At 52.6% G+C, this 13,096-nt stretch overlaps 1 protein-coding gene across 1 annotated transcript in view; it reads left to right on the top strand.

Moving 5' to 3' along the window:
- The window catches only part of ZFHX3 (zinc finger homeobox 3), a 175,030-nt gene that overhangs the window by 142,897 nt on the left and 19,037 nt on the right, over positions 1 to 13,096 (top strand). Inside the window, exons 6-7 of the mRNA XM_082319280.1 lie at positions 7,354 to 7,487; positions 7,694 to 7,894. Coding sequence (XP_082175406.1) covers positions 7,354 to 7,487; positions 7,694 to 7,894 — 335 coding nt within the window. The remainder of the gene's footprint in view (positions 1 to 7,353; positions 7,488 to 7,693; positions 7,895 to 13,096) is intronic.

Raw genomic sequence — 13,096 nt, forward strand, 5'->3', positions numbered from 1 at the left:
AGTTTATGAATAATTCCTACAGGCCCACTGCCTTTCTAATTACTGAAATTGAAAAAAACAGGTCAGGCACATCCTGACGGAAATCTATTACCGCCCCTCCCCCCGCTGCCGCTTTTTTCTGGTTTTTTTAATATATGGCCTTCGTTGAGCACTTAATGGCTGGGATATTCTGTAGACCAGAGTAAAGGCAAGGGTGCGAGTGGGCTGGGAGGAAGGGGACGAGGGGCGCGATGGAGCGGCTCTCGACCCTGGCTTCCGTGTGAGGGAAGCACAGGAGAGGGGATGGGAAGGCTGGCTGTAATTGTGCTTTTTTCCTGAGGATTTACAAAGCACAAAAGGCTCCCAGGCACCAGCTCAAGCCCAGGAAAACAGCCGGGCCGGGTGCCTCCATGCCGCGGCTCGCCGGGGAGGCTGGGCTCAGAGTGGGGCAGGCGCCTGGCTCCCGGGCAGTGTCCGCAGGTGCTGGGTTTCTGGTCTCCGTGGGGGCGAAGGGGAGGTGATGGCCCAGCGGTGGCTCTGGGAGGACCCCGAAGGCCCATCGGCCCTTCCCCGGGGCACGCCGTGCGATCGGCCGTGGGCGCTGCTCCAAGTTGTCGCCCCAGAGCATCCGCGGTTGCCCTCTGCGCAGCATCCTCGTGGCTTGGGTCTGCCAGGCTCGCCCAGTCCTGGCCCTCTCCGCGCTGGTGGGGCTGTTCAGCCCAGCCACGTGCGCAGCACCTTTGATTCTTCCTTGCGGTCAGCTTGATCATTTTTATGACTGTTCTTTGAACTTTCTTTTTCTGTTTTTACCTAGCAAGGTATGGCTACTTACAAAATAAAAAGCAGCAAAATTACCGATCTGGCCCAAGTGGAGCAACTGTTGACTTCTAGCTGGGAGAAGTGGTCCTGCAGCCGCCCAAACTGGAGCCCTCCCTCCCTGCCTGCATGGCTCCCTGCTGGCTCTCGGCTGCCTTTACCAGTTGCTAATCTTGAAAGCACGTGCGTGTCCTGTTCACCACAGTGAAACCCGGTTGCTCCCTCCCCGGCAGTGACACCACATAGTAAAACCCGTCCATGCGGCCGTCCCGGCTTTCTAGGCCCCCCGGGAGCGCAGAGGGGCCGTCTCGGTGGCACTGCTGGGTGAGTGGCTTTGCTGGTGTCAGGAGCGGCTGTGCTGCAGCGGAGCCTGTCCGACGGCTGCTTTGCTGTTTTCAGATACTTTTCACGCATGTTCTTTGTTGCGTGGGTCTCTGCCGATGTCCCTGCTGTCTCCACTCTCCGTGTTCACTCCTTCCTCACCGGTAGGTTCTGCTCGCCAGGTAGCTGTGTGCTGCCCAGCACTGGTGGTCATCCCTTCTTGCTGGTTTTAAGGAGTTAGCAGTATTACTGCTGTTTAGACCATCTCCCAGGCTCAACACATTGATTTAATAAATTAGTTGATATGGACTCATGGTAGGTTAGTTGAAATATTTATTCAATTGAATTGGACAGTAATATTCACACAGATTGATAGCTGGCTCAAGAACCATATGAAATAGGTAAATATAAAAGATTATTGCTTGTTTCCTTTCAGCCACTTCATAATTCAAAAAAACCCAAGATTTCCCATGATTCTAAAGACATCGTCTTAGACACCATTGCTGGAAGAAAAGGTGCAGTGCTTTAGGGTACCACTTTGCTAATGTGGGTCCTGCGGGGCACAAGATGGGATGATTTTCTCCATGCCCCGTCTTTCCTGCTGCCCGGCGCAGGTCTCCGTTGAACTCAGCGGGGCAAAGAGGGAGCTGTCGTTCCCAGGGCAGGGAAGCCTCCCAGCTTCGGTCCAGGCCTTTTCTTTCAGGTACGTTTGCCGGAGCGTTTTGCTACTCGTGTGCCACGGTCAGCTTCTGCTGCAGTCGCTGCCACGTCCGTGTTTGTGAGCACCTGGACCCTCGTCCCAGCGTGCCGGTGTGGCAGGGCTGCCCACGGCCGTGTTGCTCTCCAGCTCTCCTGCTCCCTGGGTCAGAGTTGGGATTCTCGTAACCTTCGGGACTGATCCGTAACTTTGTGCCGTTGCTCCGGGATCTCTCGCCCAGCCTGCGTGGGTCATTTTCTCTCCCGCAGCGCCTTCACTCCTGGTTCACAGCGCCGCGCCGCGTTGGAGCGCTGCGCCGGGAGCAGCGCGGCTGCCGGCAGGTGCCAGGGCCTCCTTCGGGAGCCGACGGGCGATGAGCTGAGCTGCAGGGCCGCGGGGCAGGTCTGTGGTGCTCATGACGGCAAGCAAAGCGCTGCCTCCGTGTGCCCCTTGTGCTGCCTGGCGTCTCGCTGCGACGTTTTCTGGGTGCTCTGTGTTTGTACAGAGCGTGGCAGAAAAGTCTGGTGGCGGCTGGGGCTTCTGGGTACTGTAATATGAATATTTAATCATAATTCAGTTGTTCATACTCACTGCAGGCTGGAAGGTATGACACAGCATTAGAAAAACAAATTATTTGACCATTTTCAGGGCCACATTTCTGAAAGGCAGCAGTAAAGGTCTGGGTACTGCAGATCTCGGTGTATTTACTTCTGTCTATCATGCAATCACATTATTTATCAAATACAGAGTTGAAAAAATACTGTAGAGCAACAGGCAATATACAGGCCTGTTAGTATGGCTACAACATCTTATTAGAACGAACGGTACCTTCAGGGAATAAGGCCTGTAAACAGACAGTGTTGCAGAAAGAAACACTCAGCCATGCGTTATTAAGACGGGAGGCAACAAGCGGGCCGTGCTGTAGCAGCGTTGTACGCCCAGGTGCCCTTTCGGGGAGGCCTGAGCGCGGCTCTGGCTGCTTTCGTGTCACCACCGTCTCGCAGTGGAGTTACCTTCTCGGGGTGATTCTTGCTGTATCCATACAAATTGTGTGTTTCCGTGGGATAGCAACTGTCCGGCAGAGAGGCTGAGACCGAAACTTTGTGTGCCGTTATTCTGGGCTCCTCAGCTGCTGTTAATGGAAATGCACGGGTAGGTCTGGACCACGGGGCCTGGCCTTGCCCATCACCCACGGCGAAGGCTGCGTGAGCGTGAAAACAGATAAAACAGTCCGTTCCGGTCTCAGGATTTCGGGAGGAAAACCACAGCTGTTTTAAGGATCCTCTTCCGCAAGACCCGTGCAGGGGTGACGGCTGCCGTCGCGGGCATTCCCAGCCGCGGGGCTGTGCAGGCATGGCAGGCAGGTCAGTCCGGTCCAAGGCTCGTGATGCTGAGTAATTGCTCCAAGAAAACATCAGGGGAGGTTGAGGAGGGAGGCACCACCAAATATGGAATTTTATTTTCCATCGGGCAGTGAAAACACAGTTCCCTGGTCCCGCTGAAAACTTTTTCCCAGGCCGGCTGCTGAACTTAGTAGGAAGGGATTTTTTTTCAGTAGGCTGGGGGCGGGGAGGGTGTTGTTTCTTAAATCAATGGAGAGAGCAGAAACCCCACTGTAAATTTCTAGGGCAAGTGGCAAGCTGGTTTACGGAATGCAGGGAGATGAGAACCTCTGGCTTACGGAAAGCAGCATGAATTAATAATCATTTAATTGGCTTCTCCATTATGTTGCTGGGTTGGGAGATGGAAGTTTAGATGAAGGGGCTGTCAGCGGTACTTTAGCTAAAAGAATCTGATGGCTGGGAGGCGGGGTGGCGACTCCCTTCCCACCAGGATGGAGAGCAGGCAGCTTTGGGGACCCTCGCCGGTTTTGCCTCGGGAGTTCGCAAAGGAAAGGATCCCCACTTCCAAGGAAGCGTCCCATCTCACCTCTGAAATAACGCCCGGGAGGATTTCTTCTCCTCCTCTGAAAAGCAGAAGCTGCCGAGGAAGAGCGAGGAGACAGGCAGGTCTCCGGGCGGTGCCGTGGCGGGCCAGCGTGCCCGCAGCAGAGCCGTCCTGTTGCACTTGGCTTTCGGGTGCATTTGTTGAGAAATGCAGATTGTTCTCTAAGGTCGGCAAATCTGAACTAAATCCATTTAAAGAGTCAAAATAATAAAAATTCTAATTGATACATAGTCGTACATCATACTTTACACCTAGATTCCTTTTTCTTTTCTGCAAGGCCTGTACCTCTAGAGCGTGGTCTTGGACGTGGTTAGGGCGCAGGCGTTGTGCTCCACCTTCCCTGGTGCCAAGCTGCCGCTTGGGGCCGAGGCCCTTTTGACATTTTCGGCCGAGGACATTTTGTCCCGAGCGCTGTGCGCAGACGCGAAGGTCCCGCGCAGCGGCGGGAGAGCTCTGCAGGCAGGCGCCGAGCTGCGTGTCCTCATTTCTGCAGGCAGAAGGGAGTTCTTAATTCCTCTGATCTGTGATGTGGACTGAATGTGTCACTTCATGCGTTCGGCTGTTTATCAACAATAAACTTCGGTCGCGGTGTTAAAATTCCCACTTGAGCTGTCAACTCAAAAAATAATGCTTAGAACAAATAGTCAGTATGCGTTTTTCAGAACTCTGCAACAAACCAGTTATTCTGGGGTCTGGACAATCATTAATAATTCTGCTTTTGAAGGTTTAAAGTTATGGGTTGGATCAAGTGCACTTAATAAAATTGGGCACTTTGGAGATGGTAAGTAAAAAGTAAAAGTAAATTTTAATTACGTTTTACTTTTCCCTAATTCTAAGCAGGCTGCTTCCCGGTAGAAAGGAAATAAGAAAATAGCCTGTCGTGACTCCGGAGGTTACAGCTGGTGTTCCGCAGCTGCAGGGTAGTTGGCAGTTGGGTTGCTGAATTTAGTCACCGCATCTGAAAACGTCGCGTTGGTGAGCTGCTGGAAGCGGTGCGCAGTGAAGTCGGTGGCAGAGGGTGAGGAGCAGGGGCTCCCCGAGCTCCTCGTGCCTCGCTGTGCCAGTGCAGATCCCACCGCCAGTGGGGACACCAGGGGTTTTGTACGTGTCCAGAGCGCACCTGGGTTTATTAATGCAATTCTCAGGTATTTTATGGTTCTCACTCTGTTGCCAAAACTGAAAGCGTTGTCATCCTTTATTTGGAAAGGTGACCCATATACGTGAGCAGAGGTTTCTCCAGCCGTCCCTTTTCCTGCCTCGCGTCCCCTGCCCCTCTTGCAGGCTGGCGGTGCCAGCACAGCTCGTGGCGGGGCTGGTCGGTAGTTGTGCGGAGCAGATGACACCCAACGGTTTGAAGCAGCAGTTGACAGATAGGGAGCCTGGAGAGGCCCTGCCCAGACCACGTAGGAGACGCAATCACCAGCCGGGGCAGAGAAGTCTAAGGGGACCAAAGTCGTGGCTGGAGTTGTCATCCCAGCCCAGTGCAGGGCTGGGGCAGAGCTCACGTGGCTGCGTGACCGTGCTGGCAGACCCAGGGTCTCCAGATGCTTGTCCCGACGTCTGACTGCCTGATTGGGGCTGACACTTCAATGTCCGAGGTCACACCGAGGAGTGGACGATGTCAACAGCAATTAGCCTCCTTATTGGGGCCACGCACTTCACACAAGGCTCGGGCAGGGCATTTTAAGGCAGGGTGGTCCTCCACCCGCCACGGTGCTGGCTCTCAGTGGTGGTCTCTGCCTCCCCAAACGCACCGGGAGGGACCGCAGGTGGGTCCGGGGTGGTGCCGTGTTTCTCATGCTCCAAGCACATTTTATTAGTAGGAAGCAAGGAAGGCCGGCTTTGGTCCTGTAGACATCTTTACTGACTTTCCAGTTCTGAACCCCAGGGAGAGTCTCGGGTTCAGCCAGCGGATCGACCTCAGAAGCAGCCCATCGTTCTGCACAAGGAGCAGAGCGGGATCTCCATTGGTGTCCGTAAATCAGCACTGACACCGCAGGCTTGGTTTACACAAAGAAACTCTAGGTTTGGACGTTTTAAAGGAGTTGGCAGCACAGTGAGGTCCTGTGGTTTGGTTTCAGATAGAGCCCAGACTTTACATCCACGCACGGAGGCTGTGTAACCAGCTAGGGCTGAAATACCAGGCGTGCGGCAGGGCAGCTGTGGGGAAGGAAATCACCTCTAAGCAGGCTTTGGCATGGCCAAGTCTACCAGGAATAATTTAGTAGCACCAGAGCTCTTCTCATCCCTCTGGCAGTATTGTATTCTGGTGCAATACCTATTTTCCCTCTCCTGGCAGTTATTTTGCCTCTATTTAGCTGAATGCTTAGAGGTGGGATCTGGCCGGGAAGGCGGTTAGAAATGGGGATTGCATTTCTTACTGCGATGTGGTACCTCTCGAAATACCGCTCATGTCAGTGAAGGGAAGGATCTTTGAGAAGGAAGCAGTTTACCTGGGTCTGACTCTGACGGCGTCCTCTGAAACGAGGAGCAGATACCAGTGGGTTCACAAAGAGAATAAGAGACAAGGGGAAGAGTATGGGGGGACCAGTCTAAGAATGCTACAGTGCCTTGTTAATCGGCAGCCGATCCATCATATTAAATATCCAGCTGTCATATATTACCTTTCAAGTGAAAATGAATAACTCCCATTAAGGGCGAAATGGGTTTGAAGTCGATTCGAGACAGATTAAAGTACTGTTATGAATGTGTGTTCGGGGAGGAGGAGACGGGGGCTGTGTATAATATACTTGTCCTTACAGTTTTTAAATAATAGATGTCCCACAAATTTATGTACTGCAGGCTGCCAGGGTTCGGGGGAGGGGTAAAGGTCAGGGATGTGCTTCTCGGAGTGCCTCAACTTGCAGAGTGTTTTGCTGTTGACTTCTGGGCTCATTTGCCTTTTTCTGTTTTGCTGAAATAAGATCGCCTTTCCTCAGCTTGTTACAGCGTGAGATTGTCCGGGTCCCGTCCCAGCACTGGCCGTAGGCTGGGTCTTGCTGCCGGTCTGCCATCGTGATTTTGGTGGGACCGCTTGCGGGGAAGTACCCTCAGATGCTCTCCCGAGGCGCGTGGGCTGAGCTGGCCGGTGCCGTCCTGGCAGCGTGCCGCTGCCTCCAGCACGGAGTGCAAGTCACTTGGGTTGACGGCCGCAGCTTCCAGCCGTCTCCAAGGCAAAGGTATTCCAGAGTCCTAGGTGAGCGAGGAGTATGAGTTCTGCTTTGTCGAGTCAGTCCAGCTGCTCGTGGAGATGACGCATTGGCCTTCACGTCTGGCCAAGCATTTGTGTATCCGACATAAACACAGGACAAGACTCTCCTGCACCTAACAGGTTATAAGCAGCCCACAGAAATAGCTGAGATTTCTCTGCTTCTGACTATAAATGACACAGTTCCCATGCTGTGGAAGATAATCAAGAATGAACTTTTTTGGGCCAGACATGCTTTGTAGGACGTAAGTTAGTGCACAAACTCATCCTCCTCCAATGCCTTGGTATGTGCTCAAGAAACAGCAGCAGAGTAAATGGAAATATTGTCTTTGTCCAACTTAAGCCTCTTTGGGGATGTCCTGATATAAATCTCTCTTTGTTGCAGCACCAGCCAGCCAGGCAGAGAAGGAGCTGACAGAGCCTCCAGCATCCTCTAAACGAATATCGTTTCCCAGCAGCTCCGAGTCGCCTCTCTCCTTTAAATGGTCAAAAACTTCAGAGGAGACCAAATCAGAGCAGGTAAGGAAGAAGAACCCAGGGTTTTGTGCATCTACAAGCAAGTAATTTGTTTATATGTGCCAAAAGCGAAGAATAAAATAGGAGGAGGAGGACGAAAGGCGATAACTGGTGGTAGGAGAAGGCATCGAATTATTAAAGTCTAGCTGTAAGGAAAGAGGAAAGCAGCAGCTGTAACAATTGCATGATTCATTTGTCTTGCTCTGCAGATGTATCAGTGTCCATATTGCAAGTACAGTAACACAGACGTGAATCGCCTGCGGGTGCACGCCATGACCCAGCACTCAGTGCAGCCCATGCTCCGCTGCCCGCTCTGCCAGGACATGCTGAACAACAAGATCCACCTGCAGCTGCACCTCACCCACCTGCACAGCGTGTCGCCTGACTGTGTCGAGAAGCTCATCATGACGGTAAGTGGCTGCGTAGTCAAGCACGTCTGCTGCCTTCCTAGCAAAGCTGAAGAGTAAGGGCATGGCCTGACCTGCACGGGCTAACTTTGCTGTAGTGAGCAGCTCCTTCCTCTGCCAGGGCTCCGTCGTTTAGGTTTCTCCCATCCCTGCATGTTTTGTCTGCTTGACATCTTGTCCGTGCTTGAGCACTGTGGAAACTGGCAATGTTGCAGTGTTGAGTAATTTCCCTGTGCAGAGATTAGAGCAAATACCATTTCCTTTAACTACTGAGGTCATTGCATGGGATCGCGTTTTGCACAGAAGCTTCTGGGAGATGCGGTAGCTGATGTGCTGTGCTGCTCCTGTTGCAGAGAGAAAGTGCTCGTGTGTTGATGAGCACTTCCCAAGACGGACAGCCAGGGTGATTAAGGTAACATTACAGGAAATTAGATATCAGGTTTCTGCTTAAAATATGATTTTAAGAACCAATAGAATAACTTCCCTTGGCGGTCTCATCTCGTGGAGAGGAGACAGTCCTATTGTGCTGCCCATGTTCTGTGCTTCGTTCACTTAATGAGGATCATTGTTGTGGTTGTATGAGATAAGTTGGATCTGTTGCTTCTGTGAGGAGTCGCTCCATCCAAAATTACCATGCTTTTGTTGTGCAGCAATTCCCTTTTTTTCAGGGTAACCTGAACAGGCAAGGGATACGCTGCCGTTGGCCCGAGGGAGGTGGAACCTTACGGGGCTGTTGGATACTAGAGCTACTGTTTCAAGTGCTGGTTTTAAGATGTTTTGAAATGCCTGGTTTTAAATAAAAATTTAAGCATAGGCAGTTAAAATTCTCTGAAGTAGGAAGTTAGCAACTGAAGTGTGGAGCAAAAGTTCGCTAGATAAAGTCACCTGTCTTCACGCAGAGCCCAAGACTTGTAACAACTCCGCTTCTCAAGCTGTTTGTCAAACGACATTTTGCCTGTGTATGGGTTGTGATTGCTATTGCAACATTCTGGTGGGGAGCAGAAACTTCAGGCGGCAGATTGTGGTTCAGCACAGATGTGTTTGCACCGGGCTCTTGTTCTGCCCTGCATCCTTGTTTTAGCACCTAGCATGGGAATCCTCCTCCAACACCATCCCGAGGAATGGAAATTCGTCTTAACTTGAGAGCTAGCGCTTGGTGAGAAGCTGTAAATTAACCGCGCGGTGTTCAAGTTCTCATTGGTGAGACCTGGCTTTGTGCTTTGGCTTGCTTCACCCCGGAGCCGCTGACCCAGTCTCTCTCTGCTGCTGGCGTACGCGCGGTCGCGTGTGCGGCTGCTGGACCTCTTCTGCGGGACTCGTACGCGCTGTCGCAGCGCGGAAATGCTCCTCGGGGCTCACCCCGCTCTCCAGCGCTCTCGCACTTGCTTCCGTAAATAACGTTCTGAGTCCCAGAATGTTTCTTTCACGAATTCCCGTTTCATAGGTTTCACATGAGTGTGCCTTTCCATTTGCTGGTGCCAGTTTAAGATACCGGTAGAATTAATAAGGCACATTTTCAAAAACCCTTCTAAATTCACAGATGGGATGTATTGTCAGATTTCTACACTGTTATTTCTTTGGTATAATCTTCAAGGCAAGGTTGTGTCTGCATTTAAGAACTTGTCGCCAAGTATATAAAATAAGTGTTTATGTTGATTCCTGCCAGTCCTTTCTCTTTGTGGTTTCTTTTCTTGCACCCCATTTCTGCTTGTTTTCTCCCTTCTTTGCCGATTCCTGACAACTGAGGTGAAAAATGTCGTGTTTGTTGTAATGCTCGTGTTCCTTATCAGCTCCTCTCCTGTGACGTCGTCTGAGCGAGCGCATGCAGCATTGCCCAGCTTTTCTCTTACAGGTCTCTCGTCTTCTCTTTCTGTCCCCCTTCCAGTCCTTTTGTGGCTCCTTCCCAAACACCTTTATGCTTTTTATCTTCCCCCTTTGCTTTACCAGCTACCTGTCCTCTCATTTTTCGGCCCTCTCTCTTGGCCCCGTCAGGCTCCGCAGGAGCCGAGGGTGCGTCCTGCACCCCGGCGGCTGCCAAGGCTCGCGCTGGCCGTTGTTGGACCGATGCTCCCGACCACCCGCGAGAACCACGTCTGCCCCAAGTAGGCGCCACATTGTAAAACCCATTAAAAGTCCAGCCAGGCTGACAGGTCCCAGCACTCTCTGAATAAGAAAATAGAGAGAGGCAGGGAAAAAGAGCACCAGCAGTTCGCTAAGCCTGCGAAGCTGGCTGTGCCCGCAGGCTCTAGCAGGGCAGAGCTCTGCTCTGCCGACCACTTGTGCGCCTGGGTCAAAAAGCTGTCCCGTCACAAAGGCCTCGGTCTCCGTGACCTGCATCCGTTTTGATTGATGGTGCTTCGTGTGTAAATACCTTCTGAGGACTTGAACGAATCTTATTAGCTTCTAACTAAATTGATGGAAGACATTTTGACCTTAGAAGAGCGGTGAGCAGAAGATGAGCCCCTTTCTTACGCCAGCAAGCGTAACCAGTTTGCAGAGGGCATCTGTTCCGCTGATGTGAAATGGTTCGTTCCTGAGCTGGGCTGTGGGCAGAACGCGCAGCCTGGAAGGGGTGCGGTTGGGCTGGTCCATCCTGAGCAGGTCTGTGCCCTCCAGCATACAGGGAGGCTGGCAGAAGCCACTCGTTAGGGGGCTCGGGGACCCCCTGCGGAGGACGTGGCCAAAGCATCTGCAGGACCATGGAGGACAGTCCCCTTAGGTGAGCACAGCTGCTCTGCTGGAGCAGGGCCTCATCCTGCCTCATCCTGCTGCTGCAGAGCGCGGGGCTGCTGCTGAGGACTGTGGAGGCCGGCTTAGCCGTGAAGCTTATCCTCTTGCTTCTTTCTGGTTTTCCCACCTTGCCATTGCCTCTGGCCCTGGGCAGCCGTTCCCTTTGGTACCCAGAGATGTCTGGAGAGGAAGATTGCCTCTCCTGCTTCAAGTCAAGTAGCACGTAGCTCAAAACATGGTTCTTTTTCGCATTGAATGACAGAAATTTTGAGAAACGGTATGACTTATGCAGAATGCGGCAGCATCAAACGTTCCTGATTTTGCTCATTCTAGCTAAGATTCCCGTCTCAGTCTGACGCGTGAATCGGGTCTTGGTGCCACCGCGAGGGAATTGCAGTCCAGTAAATGGGAGCCAGGTCCCTTTCGACACAGTGTCTTTGCGCTCGGCGTTTGGAGGAGGCTCCAGTTAATAATACCTTATCAGACGCCTTTCAGGAACCTGCAGTGTCTAATATGTCTGTTGCCATAGTAACGGCTGCTTGCTTGTGCTCAGCATCTCGGAGCTGGCTGTTTCGTGCCCCCTCCTTTTCATATCAGCAAGCAGCCGGGCTGGCTGTCCCATGGGACACCCGGGTCCTCCCCGCCGGCCCAGGCACTGGGACGGGGGCTGACGGGGCTGCAGCCACAGGCTGAGCGGAGAGGAGTGCGCGCCGCGTCCCCGCGCGACGTGGGGGCCGGGGAAGCCCCCGTGGGGCAGGGGCAGGGGCTCCCGCTGTCCCCCCCGTCTCCAGCAGCTTTGCTTCCGTGGGGCTGGTGAACGAACGTGGCCAAGTTCATTTTACGTGGCATTTCAGCTGCTCTAAGCGGGTCTAATCGCCATCTTTCCACATAACAGCCTCTCTGCTAATCTTGGGCCTGCACCGCTTCAGCAGAGAGCCCCTTAATGAGGGTGAAGTGCAGTTCGCCTGCACAGTCGATTGACAAGACTGATGGGCTCAAGCCGGGAGAAGGGACGGCTTCCCGAGAGCCTCCGGGAGCGGGGAGCTCTCCCTCCTCCCGCGGCCGGCTTTATCCCTCTGCACATTCCTCTCCCGTCATTTCTGTTGTCAGTTTTCTCGTCCTCGGTTTAGGGTGTCTTCCCAGTGTTTCCAGCCGTCTTTCCATCTTTTCCTTTTCTCCCTTGCTCTAAGAGTAATTCTTGCCCATCCCTGCCATCCTCACTTCTCCCTCTTGCTATCTTTACATTTTTTCCCTCTTTCCTATTGTCTTTTCTTACTGCTCTCTCCATTCTGCTGTCATTCAATTTTTCTCTCTCCCTCCTTCTCGCCCCCTCTCACTCCCCCCTTTCCCTCTCACTCTGTGTCTCATTCTCCATCTCGGATGAAGGTAATGAAAATAATCGGGCTTCATTAATTCTGAGCCCTGTGAGATGATAGCCATTTGGAGCCATGTTTGCCAATTAGATGGTCTAAATTAGAAGTGACCTTGGTATACTGCCATCACTTTGCCTCTCTGAGTCTAATGAAGCTTTTCACTCCAGCACCCTCTCTCTCTCTTTGTAATGGAAATTACCTCCTTTGTCTGGTTCGGGAACCTTGCATTGCATGTGTATTTCCCCCTGGTTGCATGGACGTAGGGATAGTAATGTATCTCCTCAGGCCCCTTCTAGAGATTTTCTTTTCAAAGCCGCACGATTTCAGCATTTTGGGGCATTTACGGAGGAACTGCAGAGACTGTCCACATGTTCGGTCACTCGGTCCGGAGGAAAGTCAGAGCAGGCAGATCCAGTGCGCAAGGGGAGCTGGCTGTTCACGCTGTTCAAGATTAATTTTTTGGACGTGCCAAGAATATGCTTGTGTCACGCTGCCGGGCCAGCACGGGAGGGGTGTCGCGGCTCTGAGCCTCCTGCCCGTGCTGATAAGCAGCTCTGCGGTTCATCGTCTTAAAAATCTGGTAGATCCGGTAGTGGCAGGAGCCACGCTTGTCACTGCTGTAGGTTGTCACCAGCGAGGAGTGGACCCGCAGGTTGTTCTTCCGACCGGTGACAGGTCTGTAGGTGTCAGGGCGTGTGCGATCTGCTGAGGATACTCGTGGGGCAGGGAGGCAGGAGACGTGGTCCGTCAGCCCTCGGCGTTTTGTAACAGTCACTCCCTGGACCACACTGTCTATAGAAATGGCCATCGAATTGGGATGCCCATGCATTTCAGTGGATCTCGTCATCATAAAGAAATTTTATCTGCTTAAGGGGATGTGAATTTCATCTGAAAGGGAAGGTCCTTGGAAGCAGAGAGGCTTGTCCCAAAAACTTTCCATCTTCTAAGGCAGATAATTGGCTTCTCTGCAGTCTGCTCTGGAGGGAAGTCCTCCGGCTGGCATCCCCATCGCCAGTGCAGACCACAGGGGAGATGTTTCAAAGTGGGGCGCAGGAGGGGCGGCCACAGTCTCCAGCCCGAGCTTCCCCCTCCTTCACTCTTT

Source organism: Platalea leucorodia (assembly GCF_965183815.1).
Source record: "Platalea leucorodia genome assembly, chromosome: 8".
In the NCBI taxonomy this organism is placed as follows: domain Eukaryota; kingdom Metazoa; phylum Chordata; class Aves; order Pelecaniformes; family Threskiornithidae; genus Platalea; species Platalea leucorodia.